This window comes from Apteryx mantelli, chromosome 25 (assembly GCF_036417845.1).
Source record: "Apteryx mantelli isolate bAptMan1 chromosome 25, bAptMan1.hap1, whole genome shotgun sequence".
Classification (NCBI taxonomy): domain Eukaryota; kingdom Metazoa; phylum Chordata; class Aves; order Apterygiformes; family Apterygidae; genus Apteryx; species Apteryx mantelli.
Genome location: NC_090002.1, coordinates 8,760,101 through 8,785,904, shown reverse-complemented (window position 1 = coordinate 8,785,904; position 25,804 = coordinate 8,760,101). Strand labels below are relative to the sequence as shown.

Genomic DNA, 25,804 nt, shown 5'->3' with positions numbered 1-25,804 from the left:
GACTGTCCCCCCCACCACCATGCTACCGCTGCGAAACAAGGAGTCCCTGCCCGGAAACAGAGCCTGATTCCCGGACGCCCGGCTCCCGCCTGGAGGCCAAAACGCTGGTGGCAGCAGCCCTGGGGTGCCCCTTGCATGAACAGGGGGGTTCACATTTGCAGGAGCACCCGGTGCCCCGGGTGGGAAAGCAGATCTCAACCACAGAGATGTTAAGGGCCAAATTCCCCGCTGAGACAAACCGCTCGAGGTCAGCGCTGCTGCAGCCATTCGCACCAGAGGAGGATCTGACTGTGCATATATTTTTATATATATATATTTATATATATATGTGTGTGTAGATATATTACATAAATATATATGTATGAAATAATTTAAGAAACAGTCGAGACAGCATGCCGTGCTCTTGCGTGGGGCCGGGGAGGCAGCTGCTCTCCTCCCCCCGCTCTCCCAGCTTTGATTCACAAATGGAAACGAGAGTCTCGAATTAAATTAAAAACCGCACGCGCACACACACACACACACACACGCACACACGACACTTTGCAGAGGCTGTGAAACTCAGAGGCGTGCTGCTGGAAAGTCCAGGTGTCCCTGAAGAGATCCGATCAACTAAAGCCGAAGGAGGGGGAAAATAAATAAACGAAGGGAAACCGGTGGAGGAGACGTCACTCGTGGCGGCGCCGATGCTTGCGCTGGCATCGGGCCCCGCGTGTGCCCGGGCAGGCGCAGCGACCGCGGGGCCACGCACGGCGATCCCACTCTGCCCGGGCCGGCGGCTCTTTGGTGGCCACAGGACAGACGGCCGCAGGACAGACGGCCGCAGGTCCGGCCGGCCAGCACGGTGCACACGCTCTGCTGCGTCCGCGCCGCGCGCTCGCTGGGAGCGGGGACGTCCGCCCGCTATCTGCTCGCTCCTCCCGCACGCGCTTTGCTTCGCCGCATCCTGGGACCGAGCTTTTTGCCGCCTTTGTCTTCCGGGGAGAAGGAGGAAAACCCACCCCAACAGCCGCTCTCCTCTCCCGAGGAAGCCCGTCAGCAGCCGGCCTTGGTCCAGCTCAACCCTTCCTGCCAACAGCCCCGAGGCGGGCTGTGAAGGCGACCTCCTTCCCACAGACTTTCAGGACAACAGAATGACATTAAAAAACAACCAGAAAAATCCTAGCACAACCCGATGACACGTAAATTAGCCTTTTCTTCCAAAACTCCTCCTCCGTCCCCCTCCTGCTCTCCCCGAACATCCCAGAGGACTGACAGGTCCTGGCTCTATCTCCACCTTGCGGGTGCTGGACGCGATCGCAGACGGGCGCAGGGAGGGCGCAGGGTCGGGAAAGCAACTCAACCAAGTGCGTGAAGAAGTTAAACGAAGGCTCCAGCGCGCCGGCCCCCCTCCCACCCTCTCCTCCGCAGGAAACAGAAAGCCCCCCGGGCCGCAGCGGCCGCGCAGGGGATCAGCTGGGCAGCAGCACATGCTCCAGAAAGTAGGTGATGGAGTCCCAGTGCTTCCAGAGGAAGAGGAGGAAGAGGACGAGCAGGGCGGTGCTGAGGATGCGCATGCGGGTCTTCATGAGCGGGGTGATGAAGTTGGCGATGGTGGAGACGAAGACGAGCAGCACGGCCATGAGGGCCAGGATGACGTTGATGAACTTGCCCAGGAGGGCCCGGGCGTTGGCGTTCTCCACCCCTTCCAGCTGCACCACCTGCTGCTGCTGCTGCTGGAGCTCCAGCTTGGTGACCCGCGTCAGGCAGGACTCCACCGCCTCCTGCAAGGCATCGGTCGCGTCAGGGACCCCCGCGCTGCAACGATCCCCGCTGTGCCTGCACTGCCCCTTGGTGCCCACCACTCGGGACTCGCTGGGGCACAGCCTGTCTCATCACACGTGTCCCACCGAGCCCCCCAGATAAGGATCCCCCTTATCCACCCCCTTTCAGGCACTGCCTGCCCCTCGCCCCAGCCCCAGGTCCCTCTGCTGCCCCGTGCTTGCCCACCTGGATGTCCCGCGCCCTCTCGTAGGACTGGTAGGCCACCTTCTCCTCCATGCTGGCCAGCTCCTGCTTCAGGTTGGTCATTTCGTTCTGGTGCAGCTCCGTGAGGTCGTTCAGCTGCTCCTCCAGGCGCTCGTACCTGCGCAGGGAGGCCGGGAGGGGAGAGGGATGCTGGGGCGCGCTGGCCGCCCGCGGTGCCCCTGGCACGCACAACCCCCCCGGTCCCCTCCAGCACCACAGCCCGTGGGGTTACGGCCGATTCCCAGGGGCAGCCGGTGCTCCCCCAGCCTCCTCCCCAGCTTGCCCCGCATGTGCAGCACCGAGCACCCGCTGCCCCAGCGACACGGGTGCTGCTGGGAGGTCTTGCAGCAAGGGCGGCAGTGGGACCACGGCCGCTTTGCAGGGCTTGGCAGGGCAAACCATTGCAAAGCGTCAGCAGCACGGACAGGGCAAGCGAGTCCCCGTGCCGTGTGCCTCGCTGGCAGCCCCAAGCGTTGCACACTGCCGCCATCCGCACCCGCCGGGCCCTACCTGTACCGCTCCTCCTGCAAGCACTGCGTCATGTAGGTGTAATCCCTCTGCAGCTGGGCCTTGAGGTCCTCCATGGAGTCCTCCAGGTGCGACTGGCTGTCCTTGATCTCCCGGAGCTCCTCCAGGATGGTGTCAAAGTTATTGTGGTGACTGTCCAGGGTATTGGACTTGGGGCTCCCCAAGCCACCAGGCCCTGCCCCTGAGTTGCTGCCGCCGGCCGACCCCGAGGTGGCACTGGAGCATTCGTCGTCGCTGCCGTACTTGGGGCTGGAGACCAAGGTGGCACTGCCGCTCAGAGCCCGCGATGCCTCCTCGGGGTGCCCGTCGTCCAGCGTGTCCTTCAGGTGGGCGATGTTGTCCGCACTGCCAAACTTGTTGCGGATGAGGCTGGCAAACTCCCGGGGCTTGGAGACCACGGCAGTGTGGGTGGCCTGCGACAAGCCCGAGAGCCCTCCTTTGACACCTTCCACAACGCCCCCTCCGAAGCCGCTGATGCTGGAGCGGACGTTGGCACCCACGTCCTTGAGGCCTTGGTGCATGTCCCGGAAGACATCCTTGGGCTGCCGCGACGGCCCGTTCTGCTCTATCTCCTTTAGCTTTTTGTGGTAGTGCTCGAGCTTTTTGTGCAGCTGCGCAATCGTCTGCGCCGACTTCTGGTTCTTCTTCTCGAAAACCTGCTTGATGCGGGAGGCCTGCTGCTTGTCCGCGTTGTTGGCCAACTTCAAGTATTCGGCCACATTGTCATCGCGAGCCTCCTGCTCGATTTTGATCTGCTCGGTGATCTTGAGGATCTTCTGGTGCAGATGCTCAATGGCGGCTTTGGTCCGGTGGGGGTCCGGGGTGCCCTCCGGGACGTCCAGGCAGATGTTGCCGTCGGCGTCGCCGTGGCCGGTGTTGGAAGGCAGGCTCAGCGCCGTCACATCCCCCTTGTCCAGCTGGGGGCAAAGAGAGAGCAGGGCAAAGCTCAACAAAACCAAAGCAACGGCTCATCTACCGGTATTGGAAAGCAGAGAGAGAGCAAAAGAGACACGAGGGGCAGGAGAGGCCGAGAGGGAGAGAGGAGGGAGGAGTGGGGTAGGAGAGCAGTCAACGGGAGAGAGCGGTAGCTGGAAGCAGGATCTTTTCTGCTCGGTTAAGCATTTCCCAGCCATAACGCTAATTGGGGTCCCAGGAATGCGCCAGTTAGTTAGAAGATGCAGCCACATAATAATTACACTTTAGGGGCCTTTTTTGGCCAATTGCTTTCAGTGAGAAATATCCACAGCCGGCAGCTTAGCTCTGCCCTCACTCAGTGCAGAGACTGGGAAGCGTGTTTGATGTTTCCAGGCTTTTAGCAGCTATGGACATCCAGCTTCATCCAGGGAAGAAGAAGTGGAAAAGGTTGTGTGTCTGGAAACCACACAATTTCTGCTCTGCCCTTTGGCATCGGCCTTCTTCCATGCAAGCAGCTCGGCTCCCCAGGGAGCCACGTTTCTCGGTGTCCCAGAGCGGGACCAGCACGTGGAGAGGGGCAGGGGCTCGGCTCGGAGCCCCACGAGCTCCCGCGGGCGGCAGACGCGGGCCCGGGCTCCTGACCCGCGCGCGCTGCTCGGGCGGCGAGGAGCTGAAACCCAGACCCAGCACCCAGCCTCCCACCAGAACAGCCGTGAGAGCAGGGACCGAGCAGCCTGGAGGCACCTCAGTTCTGAGGCTTCGGTTTTTAGCATAGATGCACACAGGAGTTTTTTTCACGAAAAGAGATGAGAAACTCCACTGTGAGCCTGCGCTGGGGGCAAATCCGAAGTGGCTCTTTCCGACCTGGAGCTAGCCAAGCCCACGGCGCAGCGACTCCTTCCCCTCCGGCACAAAGCTTTTTCTTTCTTTGTCCGAGGCTTTTCACCCGGCGGCTCCAGACCCCTCTGCAAACACAGTCCGCCACCTATAAAGTGCAGGCACATGCTGATTTCCATTTTATAGGTGGAAAAATTAATGGATTGGGAGAGAAAATCACTTGCCTGCGGCCACACTTAAAACCGTAGGCAGAGCCTGGCAGGTAACCCGGGAGCCGTGCCTGGCGCTCGCCACGCCGAGCCCGCTGCTTTCCCACTCGGAAATCACAGCTCTTTCCAGTTGCTGGGTTTTATATGCAGATTCTTATGTAAATCTCAGCGGTTGTATAAATGGCTCCTGGCTTCTAATTAAGAGCTGCTTGAAAGTTAAATACCATTGGCAGACCTGAATAATTTCTCATTTCCATCACGCTTTCCCCGAATGACCCTTTAATAGGGATAACGCCGAGGGATCACCGCTTGGGAGCACGTCATCGCCAGGAGACGCCTTGCGCGGGCGGGAGGGGACGCGCTCGGGCCATGGCTCGTAAACGTCCCTGTCCGCCGGAGCCACATGACCGGCCGCGATGAGCCGCCCGGGATGGCTCAGGGATGATATTTGTAGGATTTAAATAACCGAGGGCAGAGCAGCCGTGCCCAGTGCTGTACGGGCAAGGAGTGTTTCCTCAGGATGGGAAGGAAAAAATAGCAGATTCCCCGACCTCCCGGCCTGGCTGCCCGTGGCTAATGAGCTGCAGGATAAAAATCCCCCCCCAGCTGACCAGGGAGGAAAATTAAAAGCTGCAGCCTACGGAAGGGGATTTGCGGTCGGCGCAGGCGGAGACGAGGCTGACGCACCCTGCGCACCCTGGTCGCTCACCCTGAAGCCGAACCCTAGTTATTTCCACCAAGCCGAGTGATTTGGGGAGCAAAATTTTGGCTCTCTGGACCGCGCTGAGCAGTGAGAAGCCGCCGCTGCCGCCTGCGCCCACCGCCTGTGCCTGGCCTGCCCTCCGCCTCGGGCACGGGGCAAACCACAGCGAGACCCGTCAGGGTATCGCTTTGAAAACAACAACCAAAAAAGACAGTACAGATCCCACAGCATTAACCGGCAACGCCGGCTAAATCCCAGCGAGCCGAAACCACCGCGCAGCGGAGTTAGCAGGGGGATTAGTGAGAGCTGCACTTTCCCTCCGTGCAGGAAACCTTCGGGAAGGGACATCAAAATGAAACCGCCGCTCGTGCCCCAGGGCTGGTTTTCCAAGGGGGCTCGGAGGGGGTGGCGGGTGATGCGGGACGCGGGAGCAATGCAGGATGCAGGAGGAAAAACAATTATCAGCAGAGTTCGACCCGGGAGAGCAGCAATACGCAGACGGCTCAGGCGGAGAAGCTGAGCAAACAGCACGCGAGGGCTCCGGCAGGGCGCCGTTACGCCATGCCGGTCTCTTTGCCACTCCGTTCGGATGTACGGAGAGTGGTTTAAATCCATTTTAAGAAATCGCTCAATCAATTATTCCAAAGTTCAAAGCATCACTCTCAAACGCGGTTTATTTCTGTCCAGACCCTTGCTCAGGGTCGGATCTATTCTGTTTTCCCTGTGTTACAGCCTGTGAGAAAGCGCAGTGGATTTATTAACGTTGTGGCTTCTTTGTATCAGCCCTGAACACAGACTTTCACTGTAAAGCGTGACCGCGGCTCGCAGCTGGAAGTTAGCACGGGGAAGAAGCCGCTGCATGTTACCGCCCGTCGCGATTCTGCAGGCACCGTCAGAAAGGCAGCTACCAAAAGCCCCTGCCGGTCCCTTCCCGCGGGATTATTCCGAGATCCGCCACGGCCAAGACCTACCTCCATGTCACGACGGGCGCAGGGCTGCTCCGCAGCGGCACAGGACCGGCCGGCGCTGCCATGGGCGAGGGCAGCTCCGCCAGGGCCGCGCCGAATCCCCGGGAGCAGCCGGGAGGGAGGGACTACGGGCCGGATTAGAGGCTCGGAGCCGGCCCTGGCTTCCCCGGCGGCTTTGCGGGCGCGTGGGAGCCGTCTGCGGGCGGCGGGATTGCCGACTCAGGAAATCTGCTCTGGCTGCAGCGCTCCGCAGCGGGGAGGGCTGGGACGGGGCTGCCGCGGAAAAGGAGGCGAGCGGCTCCCTCCTCACTGCCGCTCCCTGCTCCGGGGGGTTTCGCCCCCGCCAGCTCGGGACGCCCCCACCAAGCCCCAGCCCTGCTCCGCGCCAGACCACAGGGGCAGAACTTGCTCGTTGTAACAGCAGATATTTCACGGCAAACCCAAACCCGGGCGTTTTGGAGTCGATACGTGCTTGCGAGCTCCGGAGCCGGTTTTACACCTCAGGGAGAGACTTTGCAGAACCGTAACCGGAGGGATCTCGCACCTCGCGCTGCCCCTGTTTGCAAACCGAGCGCCGGCCTGAGGAGGCCCCTGCTTGGGCTTCCTTCGCCCGAACACCAGCGTCACCCCCACGACTGCGGCAAAGCAACAGGCCTGGGCACCATCCCCAGAGGTGCACGGCAGCGCCAGCGCGGGAGACCTGGGCTCCATCAGTGCTCCGAGATCTTGGAAATCATGGCCGTAAATGTCTCAGGGATGCACCTGAATCTGCCGGCCGACTTTACAGCCTGACCTCTCGAAACGAGCCCTTGCTGCTTATGCGTGTGACTCGCCCCCAAACCCCGGGGTTTTGCTCTGCTTGGGAGCCACGGCACAGGCTGAGCGCAGAGCAGCGCCGGTGCGGCCACCGCTGCGGGGGCCAGGCCCCCATCACAGTACTGGATCAAGGGATGCGGAATTTAAACCCACAACCTGCGGCTGAGCCAGACCAAAGCCCTGGACCTTCCTTGTCCCAAACCCCAAAGCCACAGTGACGGCAGAGCAGAGCATCTGTGCAGCCCCAGACGACGGGCTGAACGACCAAGATTAATCCGCACTTCGTTTTTGTTCTTTTTCAGAGAAGGCAACAGCTTAGAAAACATTCCCAGCCCCGCAGTTAATTTTGCAGCCGGGCCCGGGAGCTGATCTCACCCCGGACACGTGTTTGGTGGGGAAAACCGGGCGCAAGCGCTGCCTCCCCGAGCGAGCGCGGCTGCGAGGGCTGGGGGAGCCTCGGCGCAGCCGCACGGCCGGGGACCTTCGTCTTGCACCGCGCGCACCGTCGCGTCTCCTTTTAGCACAGGGGCCGGGGGGCACTTCCCATTGCTCTTCCCCCGCTTCCGCAGGGCAGGAAAAACCCCCAGATGTCTGAGATGCTCTGGGAAACCCCCTCCCTGCTCCGCACTATACTTCCCGTTTCCCGCGCTCGAGTGTCCGGGCGGATGCGAGCAGCCGTGCCGCTGTCGGCGGGGAGCAAACCGGACTGCAGCCGCGCTGCGGAGCCGAGAGCCGCCACTGGCCAGCTCGCAGCGGACTCGTACCAACGCCGTTTCCCCCATTTCACTGTTCCCGGGATCGGCTGCAGCGCACAGACCGTCCACGGGAGGCTCGAGCAGGGAGGACTGACAAAAGCCAGGCGGCTCGGGATGATGCTTCCCAGCAGCCTGCTGCGCTGAGACCTGGAAAGCATGGGGGTTTTTCCTCTTTCCCGGGAATCTCGGGCTGGGGGGCAGGCTGATTCGTAGGAAACCACCTGCTTTCAGCTCCTCAGCGCGGGGAGAAGGTCGGCGAATACCTGCTCCGACCGGCAAAGCCAGAGCGGCAGCTTCTCACGCCCCGGCAAAGGGAGCCGAGGCAGCGGGCCAGCATCCCTGCTCCCGAAGACGCGCCGTCTCCCTGCGGCACAGGCGGGAAGCCCCCGCGCGGCTGCTCGGCCGGCTGCCCGTGCCCGGCTCCAGCCCTGGGACCGCCTGGGCAGTTTCGGTGTCTCCCTTGGGGACTTTTGGCACAGCCCCGGCTGAAGCAGCCTGGCATGAGCTCGAGCTCTCCCCTCTTCCCAGCCACTCCCGTATGGAAAGTGGGATTTGATAAGGCAGTTACCCGAGACGGTGGTGGCGGACTCCCCTTCATCCTTAGCACCGTCTCCGCTTTGGAGATTTAGTCCACCGGTTAGGAAGTGGTAGCTATGTTTTTCAGGCCTGCCTGTAAGAGGCAAATTTAGAAATAAATAAACCCCGGCTCCCGTGCAAAAGGAAATCCCTGGATCGTCACAAAATCGCAGCACATTTGGCATGTGCCAGCGCCGAGTGGTGCAGAATCCGGCCCCGACCGCCTACAAATCCTGCTCCAAGCGTCTGAAACAAGGGACAAGTCACCTAGCAATGCAACACAAACACAGCAGCAAATTTTGGGCTCCTGCTCTGCCCCTTTGCAGCTGGCAGCAGCGGCAGCCGGGACTCTGCACAGCGTCACCTTCGCCGCGCAGAGCCGCAGCGCCGGCGCCCGGCCGCCGGGCCGGCAGGGGCTTAGCAGGAGCGGCCAAGGCCGGAGCTTAGCTTGGAGAAGCACGTACTGAAAAAAGGAGAGGAAAGAGCCAAGCTGCGCTACGGAGAGTCCCCGAGCGGGGCGAGAAAGCCGCGTGCAGATCGACGGGAGCCGGGACGCCGACACACACACGGATCTGCAAGCTCAACCGTTCCCGATTCTCCCTTTTCCCGAGGCATCTGGTATCCAAAGCAAGTCGCTTTGTGGCTCGGCCCTGAAATCTTGCAGTCGGCAAGAGCCGGGCAGCCCCCAGCACAGCCTGACCGCGGTGTCCGGGTACCACCTTGGTCCTCACCCCTCGCTCCTGGAAATGCTCCTTGCCCTGCCGGTGCCTCGAAGCGGGGAGGGGGAGCCGCGGGAATACTTACAAAGACGCCCAGGAGGGAATTTAAGAGCAGCATCCTCTTCCCAGGACAGGAGTCGGCAGGGTGCATTTCCAGCGCGACGGCACCCTGGTCGCTCCTGCAAAGCGTGTTCCCGCTGATCCTGGCGGCCGGCTCGTCCCCCTCGGCCATGGCTGCAGCTAAGGATCCGACGGGGCCGGGGAGCGAGCCGGGCAGAGCGGGCACCGCGCGCTCGGCAGCCGCCAAGGACAAGCGGCACAGCCCGGCGCCAGCGGGAACAGCGGGAGCCCAGAGGCAGCGGGAAGGGGCTGGGCGCCGGGGGGACGAGCCCAGCTCCCGGCGCCCGCTCTCCCGCTCTCCCGCTGCGCTCCGCGAGCCAGCAGCACCGCCAAGCGCCGGCGCGCAACGACGCAAGAGGACAGCTAAGCGGGATGCGCCGCCGCCGCCTGTAGCAGGCTGCCACCAAGCTTGAGTTGGGCTGGTGCCACCATCCCACGGGGCAGCGAGACGGAGCCAGAGTCGGCTCCTCTGGCTGCTCTGCACAGCCCCAGGGCAGGCCACCCTCCCTGCTAGGGATCCGGGTGGATCTCCGGGTTCCCAGGATCTGCTCTCGCTCCTTGCCCTGCCTTCCCACTGAGCCAGGGCCCCGGCTGTGCCTCGGTTCCCGTGCGCACCGCGCCGATCAGACACCACCTCCTCCCGACCGGGGCTGCGCCCCGCTCCCCAGGCACGGGTGCTGCAATGGCGCCGGATTGACCGGGGCTCCGGATGCTCGCAATGCCTTGGGCAGCCCCCGTGTTCCCATTTTGCCAGCGCCTGACCGATGTCCTGGTTCGCATCCCTGCCAGGCACTTTTTCAGGCGTGGAGCTGGGGGAACCCACGCTGCTCGTGCCGCGGGCCGGCAGGTCACGGGGAGGGGGGGACATCTTTGCGGAGGAGATTCAGTGACCGTCCCGTAAGGGAGAAGCTATTTAGGGCCCTGCCTACACTGGGAGGATTTTTGGAAAAATTCCCGCTGTTGCTTTACCGGAGGGAGCAGCCCCGGGAGCGTTAGCAGCGCTGCTGACGCTGCGTTGGCGGGGTCACATACCGCGATATGGTGTTAAGAAGGCTGGTAGCAACCCCCAGCCCGTCCTGCCGGGGGGGTTTCCGGTCCGAAGCTGCTCCTGCAGCCTGACTCAGCCTCCGAGAGCCAAATCCTGCTCTCAGCTACAACCGCCGCGTCCAACGGGATGGAGAGACCGACACGGCCACCGGCCCGAAACGGACCCCGTCCCGCGAGCCGCGCGCCTGCCCGCTCCGCCCGGGGGGCCCCGCGTAAGCCCGCTGCCCGCCCCGCCACCGCGCGCAGGGCGCCGAGCCGCGCGCACCCCCCCCCCCCCCCCCCCCCCCCCCCCGCCGGCGAGGAGCTGCCTCTCCTCGGATCGCACCAGCTGATGGTGGGCTGCAAACAACAGCCATATGTCAAGGAAGGCTGAGGAACACAATGTCTTGTGCGAGGGGGTGAATCAGTGCAGGAGCCTGATATTCTGCTGCTGCTGAGTTAATCAAGCAGGGATCTCTGGCAGCTTTGTCTTCGCAGCTATTATCTGCTTTTCCCAAGCTGCTTCGCCCGGCACCATCCCAACGGGAGTGAGGGAAGGGGCCCCTGCCGCCCTGCTGCAGTCGGAGCTGCCCTTCCCACATCATGGTGGCAAGCGGAGGTAGAGACTGGACAGAAGTCCAAGTCTTCTGACCAATTCCTTGGCGCCGGTTTGGGCTCGGATGGAAGGAGGCCGGCGGTGCCCCCCGAAACCCATTGCCCTCGCTGCTGCTCAGCTCCCCCCCGGCCCGTCCTCGAGGGTGCAGCTGGGGCCTCCGCCATGTGGGATTTCTCCCTGCTCTGCTCCGACTCCCTTGCAATATCGCTATTACTATTACTGTTAATTATCGCTGGGTAGCTCAGAGCTCCCGCAGGCCTGGACGCGCTGGAAGCCCCTGGCTGAGCCGCCGGCAGTGTGGGCACACGGGGCGGCCGATCCCGGCGCCGCCGGCACGCACTGCCCAGCCAGCCGCAGGGCTGGAGGGAGCTCGGCGTTACATCATCTTTCCCACTATTCCCTTTCTGCAGTCACCGCTGGGCTATTTTGGCTCCTTCCTCTGGGGTTTTAACGCTTGAACTTCCCGGAGTTCGGGTGGTGCTCGGCAGCAAATCCTCCGAAAGAGACGCAAGAAAGGTCGCGAGCGGCAGCCGGCGGCACCAAGCGCCGCTGACGCCCACCGGCGCTTTGCTCATCGATTAAGAGATATGCCTTAACGACACCGCCAGCCCGCGCAGCTGCCGGCGCGCCACGTCCCACCGGTGCCCGGCTGCTCCGCTCCCGAAGCGCAGAGCAAATCCCCCCGCGTGGCTTGCTCGTCCCCCCTCCGCCAGCGCCCGGGGCCCCTGGGGCCGCGAGCACCACCGTGCACCGCGGTGCTCCCGCGCTCCCCGGCCACCCACCGCTGAGCCCCGCTGCCCGCGGCCCGGAGAAAGGATACTCGGGGAGCGCCGGGGCGCGACGCCGGCGCTGGGGCTCGCGGCCGCTCCGCGGCTCCCTCCCGCGCTGCCTGCCACAGCCGCTCCCCGGGCAGCTGCTGACCGCGGCAAGTCGCGGGTAACCGGAGCCGGGGCAGGCGAGAAGCCGCCCCCGCTCCCCGCCCTGAAACCCAACGCTGCCGGATGCCGGCGGGCTGGGAAGGAGCCGGCGCCGAGCCGGGGGGCGCGCTGCGGCCAGAGCCAACGCGTCCGGGCACCGTGGACGAGCCCGAGGCTGCGGAGCGGGAGCCGAGCCGCCACGCGGCCCCGCGGGCGCCCAGCGCCGGATGAGCCCGGCCGTGCCGGTCGCTCCCCGCCGGCTGCACAGGGAGTCAGGCTTGGTTGAGCTCCGATACAGGCACTGACGCTGTCAACGTCTAAATTTAGCGGGAAGGATCCCGCCTGGCTGGTGCCCTTGGGCAGCGGGGAAAGGCCGGATACCCCGGTGCAAGGTGCCCGGCACAGCCGGCACCCCGGCAGCACCTCCAGCAGGCACCGCACGGAGGGGCCGCGGGCGGAGGGCACCAGAGCAGACCAGAGGAGGGCGGCAAGGGAGGTTTCCCTGCCCGCACGGAGACCCCCATGGGGCCACGCTCCGGCTCCCCGGGCACGGCGGCTCCACGCCACGACCGCCGGCTCAAATTCCCCGTCACGCTGGTGCATGCGCGCAGGCGGACTTGGAGCCGACGAGCCTAAAAATAAACGCGGCTTGTCACCGTCCGGACACGGACCCGGCCTGCAAAGGCGCAGCCGGTCGGCGGCATGAGCCCGTCTCCCCCCGGCCCCGCGGGCCGCGTCCGCGCAGGGGCTGGGGCAGGGCGGCAGCTGGTGCTGTCACTTGTGTCGCTGCCCGCGATGCCGCCCGGCGGGGAAAGCCAAGCGCAGCCGTGCAGCCCGGGCCGCCCCGGCGCCCGGCTCCTCCGGACGAGCTCCGCGCCGATGCAATGACGCGTTTCGGGTCCGGGCCGAACCGCCTGCTGCTGCCTGAGCAAGGAGCCGCGCTGAGCCCTTGCACTCGTGTCAGTTGTGGCCCAGCGCCCGGCGGGGCAGAGCGATGCAGGACTGATGCCATCTAATGGCCAGGAGCCCGGGAACAGCCGCACTGGCGGCGGTGCAAACCGGGCCGGCAGCACGGCACAGCCCGGGCGACGTGGGTCGCTGCAAGGGGAAGCGGAGAGGCGTCCCCAAGGCAGGATGCCCAAACGGGTCCCTAAGCCGGCACGTCCCCGCGGGAAACACGGACCAGCCCATCCTCGCACCGGTCACGCGCTGCCTTGAACGCACAGGCGCAACCGTGTGCCCAGACCCGCCACCCTCCCCGGCCATCCGGGCTACCCCGGCTCCGTGCCCGCGGCGGGCCAGCACCACGTGCCCCTCGGCTTGCTGGAGCGGAGGCGGCTCCGCCGAAGCCGCGTGCGGATTTACGCCCGGGCACACGCGTGTGCCGCCCGCCCCCGCAAGCAGCGCTGCCCCCCTGCACAGAGGTGCCGCTGGCGGGGCAGCAGGGACGGCCGTAACGCGCGGCCCCGGGAGAAGAGACCCCCTGGCCGGCCCCGGGCCCCGCACCGCAGGCACCTCCGCCCGCCCGCAACTCGGAGCAGAGGCAGCCTGGAAAAAACGTGAGTCCTAAATCTTTTGCAACCGCCAGATGGAAGGCAAGGGCCGACTCCCCCGTGCCGTAATTATCCCACGTTATCATCCGGCTCCGGCGCGTGCCGAGGGGCCCTGAAGGAGCCTGCCGGGCTGGCGGCCGGCACCCGCCGCTGCCACTTTGTGGCTCCCGATGCGGCTCCGCCGGGACGAGGGGCATCTGTGCTACAAAACTGGCATCGCGCGGCTGCAGACGCACGCGGGAGCCCAGGCGAAAGGAGGGAGCGCGGGAGGAGCGCGGCGACTCCTCTAAGGTTGCTGCAGGAACTTAATTAAAAAAAAAAAAAAAAGAATCGATAGCTGCTGGAAAAGCACCGGCTGAGGCTGAGCAATTCCATAAGGGATTAATCCAGCTCTCGCATTTAGGCAGTTATGTAATGAGTGCAAAATTCAGCATGAAATTTCTGGGTGAAAAACAACTCTTCTGCAAGGATCTTCCGCTCCCCTTTGGGCACCAGTGCAAAACGGGCAGAATAAAGCCGGCCGGGCCGCCCCGGGGGAGCCAGGAAAGTTTCGGGGCGACCTCGGTGCATCCCCCGGCCTTGCCCACTGAGCGCTATTAGCGTTCAATTTTGCACCAGGACAAATGGACATAAGCAGCTTCAGCACCAGGTTTTCAAGCTAAGGAGGCACTTGGCCAGAGCGGGGATCACGTGAAATGGAGTTACAGCCGCGCGGGCGCCGTGGGTGTTTGCAGCGGAAGGCGCCCTGCGGGAGCCCACGTCCCAGCGGCCGAATCGCGCCCGCCCCGGCTCTGGCCCGGCCTGGGAGCGCCCTTGGCCGCTCTCCCGGGCATGCACAGCTCTGGGAGCTGCAGAAGTGGAGCGAGAAACACGCTCTTTTTTTTTTTTTTTTCACACCAGAGAGTTTTCACATTCACATTATTTTCACCACGTTCGAGCGCCCTGAACTTTCCGTAATCACAGCACGTGCCACTGGGAATCGGAACAAAAGCCTGCAAAACAAGCCAGCAGAGGAAGCAATTCCCGTGGCTCAGCAGCAGCCCCGAGCACCTAACGCGCTGCAGGGCGAGGCGCCAATCCGGCGCTAAATTGCCCCAACCTGCCCCTCGTGAGGCCGATAAGAGCCCTGCCCCGGCAGCGGTTAAGGGCTGACGGGGGCATGGTGGAGGGCTTTGCGCGGGGTCCCTGCGCAGGAGGAAGGGGTAAGCGGTGCTGCTGCTCCCGGTGCCTTTCCCCTCCCGGGGTGTCGGGGGGGGGGGGGGTTGGTTTTTTAGCTGTCTGCAGAGCCTTTGCTCGGAGGCTTGAACTCCCGGCAGCGCAGTGATCTGGGCTTTCCGAGGACGCAGCACTGCCAGGTTTTTTCTCCGGCCCCAGGAAGAGAGGTTTTCTCTAGCCCGCAGAGCGCGGCGCCACCATTGATTTTCAATTGCCTGCAAGTGCCAGACGCCTCAGTCGTGCCCGGAGTCCCTGCCGCCCCGCGGTCTGCGCGGCCGCTGCCGACGGCTGATTTACAGCCCCCGCGAAGGGCCGGCGACTTGGCAGGGGTGGGCCGCGGCCGTTGCTGCAGGAAGATGCCGGGCAACCAGCCCAGCGCTCCGACAGCCAAGGGCGCGTTCCCAGTGGGAAGCCATGCTCCAGTGGCCCCAAACTGCCAGGCTCACCATGGCAAAAGGTAAATGGGCACCTTGCTGGGTAACAGCGAAGGGGGGCAGCCGGTGGGCAGTGGGGTGAGGCATTCGGGTGATATCTATTTTGTGGGATGGGAAAAGGGGATTTTGCCGGCTGCCTTGCGTCCCTCCCGCTCCAGGGAGGCCGGCACGCAGTGCAGCACTGCGTGTGCCCGCACCCTGGGAACAGCCAAGTCGCGGCAGGAAAAGCTGCCTTTCCTTAGGGCTATGGAAAAATAATACGGCATGAGAATATCGTGTAGCTCTTGTTCCTCTAAATAGCTGATTTTTCCATTGCCCCACAAAGGCCACAGTATCGCCTCTCTCCTTATTTCTCTTTGTGTCATATGCAGTTAATTATTCATCCTCTTTTTGTGCCGCTCCATCAGCAGACGTGAACCCCGCTCCATCCTTGCCTCCTTCCAGGGCACTTTTGTCCTGCTCCGAATGGTGTCAGCTTTAAACTGGTGCAACCAGAGAGGGGCGGCCGGAGCCAGGCCCCGCGCAGGGGGGAAGCCACCGGCTCGGCACAGCACCAGACCAGCCGCTGGTACGGAGCGAGAGCAATTTTGGCTGCGGATCCTCAAATTCACAACCTGACTGGTGTCCCTGGGGGCGCAGATAGCCCGTTCTCGGGAAGCTGCAGGTACAAGGTGCAGCATCTGGGGCCGGATTCCCATGGTCCGGAGGGTGCCCTGTCCCAGCGGGGTGTCGCGGGGCAGCAGCGCTGGCACACGCAACAGTTGTGAGCGTCAGCTGCAGCTCGACGCTTAGAGGGAGGAAAAAAACAAGCGAAAACAGAAAGAAAAAGTATCTTGTTGATCCTCTTTCCATTACCTCAGAAGGCAACAAAAGTGTCCGGGTCAGATTTCCCTCCGCAGAGGCTCAGCAGAGGGGAGAGAGAAGCGGGTCCAGCTACCCAGCGGGTGCCCAGAGACGCGAGGCCACGGCACGGTGCCGGCACCAGTGCCCTGCCGCTGTCCCACGGCCCCGGGAATGGGGAACAGAGCGAATGCTGGGCATTGGGGCCGGGAAGAAGTGAGTTTTCCCTTCTTGACCATGCCAAGGAGCACGGGGACACCGCTGTGCAGGGGGGTGCCTGTGACTCTGTCACTTGTTTATAACTCAGGCCAGATGGCTTTGGGTGAAGCCTGCTCACCGACAGCTGCTCCAGGGCACGGCCACCCTCGGTGCCCAGCCCCGGGACATGCGGGGACCCGGCGTCCCCTCCTCAGCGCCTGTCCCGGAGCACCTGGCAGCTCTGCCCAGCCACCTTCACCCTCTTAGAGAGCACGCAGCACAACCCCCCCCGTGAAAACCCTCCCTGCCCGCCGCCCCGTCCCCCTCGGCAGCCCCACGGCGCCGCGCAGCAGCCCTGACCTCGGCTGTTCCATAATTAACAGCGCTAAATGCTAGACGGAAACATCACCCTCTCTATTAGCCATGCACAGAGTGATGCAAAAATCACTTCGGCCGGCGCTAATTTGCAGCCGCCTGGCCCACCTGCGCTCTCCGTGCCGCCGGCGGAGATGAAAGCCCTGCAGGCAGCGGCCGCGGAGGGAGAACGGCTGCCTGGAGCCTGCTCCCGGCTGTGCCAAGCAGCGCTGGGGCCCGGCCGTGATGAGAGCGGCTCCCGCTGCCCCCCGCGCTCTCGGTGCGGGCTGCACCCGCTTTCCTCCCACCTGGGAGCAGGGGGCCTGCTGTGCTCCATGGGGCTCGGTACGATGAGCCCCCCTGTGTAATATTTGCAGCAAATGGTTCCTCTTTCTCTCGCCCTGCCTGGCACCCATCGCCGCATCTTTAAAATAATGCAGCCTTGCTTAACTCCGTCCCTTCTAGGCAAGCCAACAAGCTGGTGTCCTTAACGGCTTTCCAAACTTGGATGCGTTTTGGCCATAGCCTGTGGCTGTGCTGCAGGCAGACGCAGCCGGGTCTCTGCACCGAGATAGAGGGAAGTGATGATTAGATGGAGGACCGGGGCTTTCTGTCCCTGCCCCTAGGAGAGACGTGGTGTCTGGTAGCTAAAGCAAAGGGCCAGGATCTGGTATCTTATACCTTAACTGAGCTTGTTTAATGGTTAATGTAGGGGATGAGGTGCTGGGATCGTTTCCCAGCCTTGCAAGTTTGTTCTCTAAATGCATCTGCTGGCTGAGACATGGGGATGAGCATCAGCACCCCCGGCTCTGTCCCCAGTACGCAGTTTCTGCATAGTGCTCCCTTGATTATCAGCACGTCCAGCATTTGTTTAACAGCTATCTCCTGTGCGAGGTGTAGCTGGTCCCCCTGCAAAGCAGCAGATTAGCTGCTCAAAGAGGAACTTGTTTGTCTACTGTATGATGAGAAAAAATGACATCTTTGGTCCCTGCTTTCTTCCTGCCACAGCTCGTTCAGGACAAAACTTGATTGAGAAAAACAAGGGCAGGGGATGTGCCGGTGGCTTAGCAGCCAGTGATGGGCTGGCTCAGGTGACACGGCCAGGCCGTTGGTTGTTGGGGTCTTAGTTGCATCTAAGGACCTTAGGTGGGATTTGTGCGGCTCTTTGGCCGAGCCCTTCCTCTCTCCCTCAAATCCCACCCTGGGAATAGAGCCTCGGCATGCTCCTGTTCTCATCTCGCCCAAGAGGAGCACGAAACCCAGCAGCCTCCAAAACCTGCTTGAGGTTTGGCATTAACAGCCCTCTCGCAGGCAGAGCTGAGCCCGCTGTGCCAAGGGAAGGTCTCCTTCCAGCGCGCTTTGGGATGCTCCTCGCTCAGCCCTGCCCCAGGGGCCGTGTGGCCGGGAGGTACGAGCGTGGCATATAAAACTAGCCTCCGGCTGAACTAGTCGCCTTCCCCACGGGATCCGGCACAGTCCATGTTCGCAGCCCGGCTCGGGCTCGTCGCCCGGAGGGCAGCAGCCCCGCGGCTCGGTCTTACCTTCTCGGCGAGGCCCTCGGTGTCCTCGGTGAGCAGGTAGACGGCCCCGCTCTCGGCCAGGAGGATGGCGGTGTCGGTGGTGGAGGAGGACCTGGGCCGGCCCTGGTGCTGGTGCAGGATGGCGGTGAGGCTGCTGTCCTGGGGGGCCCGGCGGCCCAGGTGGGGGCTGCCGCGCTGGGGCTCCAGCGAGCCGCTCTTGGCCCGCCGGCTGCCGCTGTGCAGGCTGGTGCCCCGCTTGATGGAGGGGCGGGAGCGGATCTGCTGCAGCACCCGGTTGAAGGCGGTGGGGCGCGCGGGGAGGTCGTGCAGGGACATGGCGTAGGAGACGCGGTGCATCTCCGGCGAGCGCTCCTTCTCGTCGGGGGAGTCGTGGTCGGAGGCGCCGTAGTGGGGCGGCAGCGAGTCCTGGGAGTTCTGGTGCTCCCGCTCCCGCGACCGCCGGCGGCTGTGGAAGAGGTGCTTCAGGCCGTGGCCGAACATGGAGCCTTCGGAGAGCTGCTGGATTTTCTGCAGGAGAGGAGAGAAAACAGCCCCCCTTACTGCTGGGAACGGACAGCATCGCCCTGCACGGCAGCACGCCGCACACCCAGTCTCCATGCAACGCTTGCTGTCCTTAGCATCGCCACGCCGCGGGCCCAGGGAGCATCTGCTGGTGCACTTCCCGCAGGGCGGAAAGGCACACAAGGAGACTAGATGGCTGGAGATGCACCTCCAACCCCCGTTACCCGCTCCAGGGGAAGGTCTCTGAGCTCTGGCTATCCCTTGGAAACATGCTCCAGAAATGAAAGGGAAGGGCTTCCCCATGTGATTTTTTTCCATAACCTCCAAGAGCAGCACACAACAGACTGGCCTTGCTTTACTAGGGTGAAACTGCACCTCATGGTCCAGTGCCACCAGTGCTGGGGATTGACTGGTCTTTAGCAGCACAGCAAAACAAACCTGCCCGCGGGACATCTGAGCACAAAGTTCCTCCAGGGCAGCCCCAGGTCTTCCCCTCTCAAGCAGCATTAAGACGGACTTCCTACAGAGCGTAGGGATTTTTAAAATGCCTGCTTTCTTGTGGCTTGCTCTTGGGAGTCAGGCGGACGCCAGCAGTGGCCACAGCAAAGTCATGCAATATGGATGCTGGAACAGATTGAGCTCTTGATTACAGGCAGGTGAATCCAGTGCGGTTTCCTGGAGTCATTGCAAAGCCCAGATTTGCATCTATGAGAGATCCACGTTTGGCAGGTTGCCTTCTGCAATCTTCTGTTCACGCTTAGCCACAAGGCAATAGCACGGACAGTAACTTCTAGCATTTGATGGTCACTCAGTGACCACTGTGAATGGGCTTGGTGGACTTAGTCCAGCTCCCAGCAGATCACATCTCCTAGTCCATCACTGCTCCCAGACAGCAAGTAAATAATCTTGGGGCACCGAAAGATCTTCTCACCTCCACAAGCAGCCTCAGCTATCAGAAACTCAGCAAATAATGCGGCACAGGTTTGCTCTGTTGCTCTGTACCATCTCTATTTTGCAGTTAAACTAAGCACCTTAACTTCTAGGACTAAAATCCTAACCCTGTTGAACTTGAGGCATTTCCCCACTGATATAGTGTGGCTGGGATTTATCCCCAGAGATGCTGGTTTCTGTATTAGCAGTGCTGTGATTTCCTCATGCTTGAAAACAAATGTGAGTGGACTCAGAACTGGGAGCTACTTTTAGCCACGGTGTCACTTGACAAAAGCTCTGACTTCTAGAAAAGCAGCTGTGTTTGAGACATGACCTCCAGGAGCTTCCGGATGGCTGGAGGATTTCATGTCCGAACAGGAAGGACTCCATCTCTTAAAGCCCAGACATTAGTACTAGAGTGTCCAAATTCATTAAGGCCTAATTCTCATTGTGTCTGTAATATTTACAAGGAGTCGGGGTGCTACTGATAGCACTTAGATCCTATGTTGCTAAACACTACAGGCAAAACCTTTAATTCTTCTGTTATCCATTCGTAATGAAGAGTTATATCCCTTTGGCTTTTCCTAAGAAAGCCATAACAAATCTGTGGTGCTGAACTGCTACTCCAGGAAATTGTGATTTAAATTTTATTCTATTTATACAGTCTCTATGGAAACAGAGGCAGTGTTAGATAGGTAATAACTCTAAACCCACAGATTTCTACCATCAAGGGTACAACATAGGCTCAGATTCTTGCTTAGCCCTTTAGAAGGTCCAAGTGAAAGGAAAAGACCGACTCCCATCCTTAAGGATAACTAAAACAGAACAAAAGCAAAGCCTGCAGAAAAGGAAGAGACAGCTTTATAGCAACATCTGCTGCAGGTGAGAGCCAGTCATTTTCAGTGGGTATTTGGCCCAACAGCTCAATCTGATAGAGATTTTTCTTTTTTTAAAAAAAACAAAACAAAACAAAAAAAACAAAAAAAACCACTCCTCCTTGGGCCTTTTCCAACTTTTTCTGAAAGAACTGTTCATGGGCTTTGCAGATAGGGCTCCCCATGGGACTGTAAGAGATCTGCATGCAAGAAAGGAGAAGGGAAGCAGAAAGAAGAGGTGCAGATTCATAGCATCGCTGTTCTGGGTTTGACTGCACTAAATTTATGGCTTCTAAAACTAAAGACTTGTCTGCACTAAAGAATTGCATGAAGTGGTCACCATGGAACAAGCTATTCTGCAACAGTGATCACAATCTGCTGATGTGGAAACAGTTTTTGTATGTTATTGCAGGATAATTAGTGCACGTCCAAAGCAGAGGCATTTTTCTGGAATGAAACTACCTCTAGCTCATAACAGAGCATCTATACGGACTATTTTGGAACAGCCATGGCTTAATAACAGATACAACAGATAGGGAGGTTAATTTCTCTGTGCAGACAGCTGTAAAACACACAGGAATATCTTTATTTCTTGTGCCTTTTTAATTAACGCAGCCAGGATCTCCTGCTCAACAGCAGGGACCTGCTTCCGTGGACTTCAAATGAGCTACTTCTGCTTCACATCCTCCCGTAAGTGAATCAGCCCTTCGTTATTACCGGCTTCGGCAGGGTCAAGTCAAAGGCACGCATTTGCCTGAGCGTCGTTCCGGGCTGGACGTGGCAGCACTCTGTTTCCTTCTTACGTGTTTATCCACTGCTGATCCTCTGTCCGGCTCCGCTGTGCAAAGCTCAGGCCGTGTCTTCATCCCGCTGTGAGATGATAGCGCGCTTTGAAACCTCCCGACTTCTCACTAACGGGGTTCCTAGCTCTCCGACTGGCCCTGCTCCTGCTCCGAAGCCTCTTTCTTGGGTTTCAGATAGACGAGGAAGAGATCTTGTTGCCGTGACCTTATAGCACAGCTGCACGCTGCTAAGTCTCGCTCTATTATTATTATTAATTATTTATATCCCAGGCCCACCCAGAGGCTCTTTGGAGGTACTGCACGGTCGCGGTGAGAGATCGTCCTGTCCCGTGGGGCTGAGCAGGGATGAAAGCCCGACAGGAAAACTATTCCCTCCAACTCGGAGAAGGCCAGGCTACTGAACAGCTTGCATCCGGAGCAGGAGAGCAGCAGGAGAGGAGGCTCTCCGAGGAGGTCTCTAGCCCTCCTGCTGCTCTCTCAGCTGGGCTTTTCTGGCTGCTGTTACTACTGCTTATTTTCCTATGGGTCTTGCAGCAAGCGGGTCCTACTAGCAGCCCAGCAGGCTGGGAGGTTTGGGAGGCAGAGTTAATCCCCGCAAGGCGGCAGACAGCCCCGGTGCCCCCTTGCAGCCCATCTCACCCGGGGTGCGTGTGTGTGAAACCCGTCCCTTCCTCCAGCTGCACAAACGCCAAGCAAAATATACGGAGAGTCTAACGTGCGAAATAAAGCACTCCCCCACGCACGTTTCTCCTCCTGGGGCCAGGATGAGAGAACAAACATGTGACGAACATTAGTCATGTTGTTTAACGCGCTACCAAAATGCTATAGTGACACGGACCTCATTAAACCCTATCTGGAATAAAATCTGCGGCATCGGCAATGATTGCCCCGGCGTTGCCCCAGCCGGGAGGGGGCTGCAGCCCCCCTCGAGCCCCAGACCTGGAGCAGCGTTTGCACGTGCGCGTCTTTGCTGCGCTGCCCGGGAGGACGTCGCCCGCAGCCCGGGTGTCGAGGGGGCTCGGGGCGCAGGCGCCTGCAGCCGGCGACCGGTGCAGAACCGTGCCGCGAGGGGAGGCAGCAGCGCCCGTGCCAGGAGCCCCCGAGCTTCTGATAAGGGATGTCCAGGGGAGATGATGGATGAAGCTGCTCCGGTGACCACACGGCTCCCGTTCGAGCTGCTTGACAGCAGACGTATTCTGCTAACCACAGGGGACTCAGCTCACCTTGGCAGTGTCCTTTTAAGACCAAAATATGCCTGGAAAATTGTTCGTGCGAGGGATTAAATATAAATGTACTTCAGGGTTTATAACAGGGACTGGCGACCTTTACGGGCGGGGAGGAGTCCTCCCCGTCCTCTCCGAGGAGAGCTGGCCCGCGCGGCCGCTGCCACGGCAAGTCCTCGAGGCTGCAGGTGGGTCTCTGCTCCCCAGACCCCTCACAGCACTTCCAAAAATTAAAGTAGCTAAGGAAGGACCGCAGGGCTTGACCCACTAGGGGTAAATGCTGCTGTGAGACCGCTGCAGCCCTGTCCCCTCCGGCCACCCCATTGCAGCTCTGCTGCTCCGGCAGGACCACACCGGACCGGCTCCGGGACCGCGTGTCCCACGGCAGGGCATCCCTGAGTGCCTCCTCTGGGCCCGGGAAAAAGGACAGACTCGGGAGATGCCTCCAGACTCAGTGCTGGTCTTGGCTCTCGGGTTCAAAAGGAGGGAAAGGCAGGAGCCGCGAAGACTGAGATCGTGACGCCGGAGATGAACATTATGTCAGGCTTCAACTTGCAGCCCTGTGTCAGATCAGCCCATTTGGGAGAAGAGAGAGACCCAGGGGAAACGGTCAGATCAGAGATGCGCAGGGAAAGCCGGCGTATGATCTAAGTGATAAATGCCTTTCTGGTGTAACACCACGGGGCACCGGGCAGGCTCCAGCAGCAAAAGGCCTGGATGCTTCCTTCTGCAGTGTTTTGTATGGATCCAGGCACTCTGCTGCAGCGTGCAGGAAATCTCTGCCACCCAACATATTTTTAAGCAGAATTATGTGTCATGCATCTGCTTTGCTCCTTGCCAGAACTTTTTTTTCGCTTTTTTTCCTAATGGAGCAGTTGCTCATAGAAAAAGGAGCTGAAACTGGGGCTGGCAAGGGAAAGCTGCCAAGTGTTTGCCAGGGAGGACCTGCCCGGGTGAGGGGTTTGGAGACGACACAATGCAGCCTTTTGTTTCCAAGTTGCCAGCTCAAATCTGTCTTAGGCTGGTAGCAAACAAAAGTTTACATTCGAGACTTGTTCGATATCCACTGGGTGATGAACGGGTGGGCCTTGGTCGGTGGCCCCACGCCAATCCGACTGGAGTTGCGGACGGCAGAGTGCGCACGGGGGCAAGGGACCAGCTTGTTTGCTAGCAACGAACAGACCCCACCACGGTGAAGGCAGTCCAGGAAAAGGAGGGATTTGGGGCAGGAAAACTTTAAGATTACTGTCCACTTTCTAAAGATGCCACTAAAAGGGACAGCAGCAGGTGAACTGACTGAGTTGGTGCAGTCCGTCTGCAGCAGGGCCAGGAATTAGGGCCCAGAGCTCGCCAGAGATGTGGGCAGCACTGAGATTGGTTTTCATGCGGTCTGTCCAGCAAAGCAAGTTTTAGGATTCACTTCATGCAGGCAATTAATTGCTGAGCTACAAATGTGCTTAAAGACATGCATCAAGAAGCAATTCTGCATTAGCGTATCCTTCTTTCATCGATAAAATCAATGGGAATTTGGCCACTGATGGCGCTGTGAGCTGGACCAGGCTGCACACAAGGCTGGGCTCCAGCTCAGAGCTGGACGTGCCACCTAAAGAAGGCTTACGGCTTCCTGGTCATCACCACCATGATATGTTCTTCAAAGCATAGGCCACACTGTGCATCCTGGACCTCCTTTTTCCACCCCTTTTTTGACTCACTGCAGGTGAAAAAGGACCTGGGATGGAGTTGGTGGGATGGGGCCAGATCTCTGAGTAACCTTGACCATACTGGTAGGACTTTCTAGACTAGAGGATGGCTTGAGGGGCTCTGCTGGAAAGCTCCACAATGAGCATTTACCCTTCTGGATGCTGGGTTGCCTGTGGGTGACTAGGGACATTTTCTAGTTTTATCCAGCCCTTTTTGAAATCAAAGAGTGGAAGCGACGCTTCCGTACTGCCACAGCAGGACCGACACATCGTCTTTGAAAGCGCTACCAAGCGCACGCTCTGACCACAGCAGCAATGTGCTGCAGCGCCCAGAAACCCAAAGTTAAAAGCAGGAAATTCGTCCCTGCACAAAAGCCCTGTTGCATCCCTTGCCAGCCAGCCCCTGTTGAATATCCGTGGATCCGAGCTGCTCCGTGTCCAAACAAACAGGAAATTTCTGCACAAACTTCACCTGGGACAAGCCTGTTCTGGCTGTCCGTACTCCTGCCGGTGCCTGCGGCTCCCTTCCCGTAGCTCTGCAGTGCCGTGAAACTTGTTTTCCTCGTTAACGGGACACGGCCCAAAGGCACGGGAGGAGCAGGCTTGGGGCCATTCCACGCCGCCGCTTTTGGCTGCAGCAGCAGCACGAATCCTGCCAGACTGACTCGCGTTCCCCGGAGCAGCGCCCACACGCGTGGTGCTGGGGGCGACTCCGGCGGGTATTTAGCGGGATCCACTCAGCCCCTCTGCGGAGTGGCGGCCCTCTTAGCCCCCCTCTGCCTCCAGAAAGGTAACAAGCACCCTCCTGGACCACCACGGGGTGCAGCCACCCTTCCCACAGCTCCCTGCTGAGGGCCGCTGGCGTCACCAGGGTCCCCTGCCTCTCCCACCACTGCCCCTTATTGCTGCTGCTCCTGGGGGGCAGCGGGCTGCAAACCTGCTGCGAGAGCATCGCTCTCCTGGGAGCATCCCAACCTGGGAGCATCCCCATCCCAGGAGCATCACATTCCTGGGAGCATCCCCATCCCAGGACCATTGCATTCCCAGGAGCATCCCCATCCCAGGACCATCGCATTCCCAGGAGCATCCCGACCTCGGAGCATCCCCATCCTGGCAGCATTGCATTTTCAGGAGCATCCCCATCCTGGGAGCATCCCATCCTGGCAGCATCCCCATCCCAGGACCATCGCATTCCCGGGAGCATCCCCATCCTGGGAACATCCCATCCTGGCAGCATCCCCATCCCAGGACCATTGCATTCCCAGGAGCATCCCGCCCTGGCAGCATCGCCATCCCGGGAGCATCGCATTCCCAGGAGCATCCCCCGTCCCCCAAGGTCACACCTGTAGCAGAGCGGGGCCCGGGGTGCGGGCACGGCGGGGTCCCCGACGGGCGCTCGCCCCCCCGTCACCCCCCGGTCACCCGCCGCCGCCCAGGGCCGCAGCAGCCGCCGTCCCGCCGCCGCCGGGCTCACCTTGAGGTCGGGGGGCTTGGTGCGCGGCGGCGGGCCGGTCCCCGCCTCCGGCGGCGCCGCCGCCTCCCCGGGCTTGGCCTCCATCGCGGCGGGGCCGGGCGCCTCCGCCGCCGCTGCCGCCGCCACCGCCGCCGCCGCCGCCGCCGCCGCGCCGGGGTCCTCCTCGGGCTGCCGCAGCTCGTCCGAGCGGCACCGCTTCATGCCGGTGCGCCGCGGCTCCCCGGGCAGGCGGCGGCGGCTAGGGCGGCGGCGGCGGGCGGCGCCGGGGCGGCCGGTGCGAGGGCCGCGGGCTGCGCGCCGCCGCCCTGCCCGCGCCTGCCCCGCCGCGCCCGGGGCGGGCGGCGGCTCCGCGCCGCGCCGGCTCCTCGCCCGCCGGCATCGCCGCCGCCGCCGCCGCCGCCGCCACCGCCTCTGCGGCATGAGCGGCGGCCGCGGCGCCCAATGGCGGCGGGCG

The 25,804-nt window shown here is 61.3% G+C and overlaps 1 protein-coding gene across 1 annotated transcript; it reads right to left on the bottom strand.

Moving 5' to 3' along the window:
- Window positions 1-335: 335 nt before the first annotated feature.
- TMCC2 (transmembrane and coiled-coil domain family 2) lies at window positions 336-25,551 on the bottom strand. The gene is made up of 5 exons (XM_067310499.1): window positions 25,351-25,551; window positions 17,845-18,351; window positions 2,515-3,449; window positions 1,987-2,122; window positions 336-1,760 (listed from the first exon to the last, which is right to left on the bottom strand). The coding sequence occupies exons 1-5, from the start codon at window positions 25,549-25,551 to the stop codon at window positions 1,449-1,451; spliced, it is 2,091 nt and encodes a 696-aa protein (XP_067166600.1). The 3' UTR covers window positions 336-1,448.
- Between the last annotated feature and the right edge of the window lie 253 nt (window positions 25,552-25,804).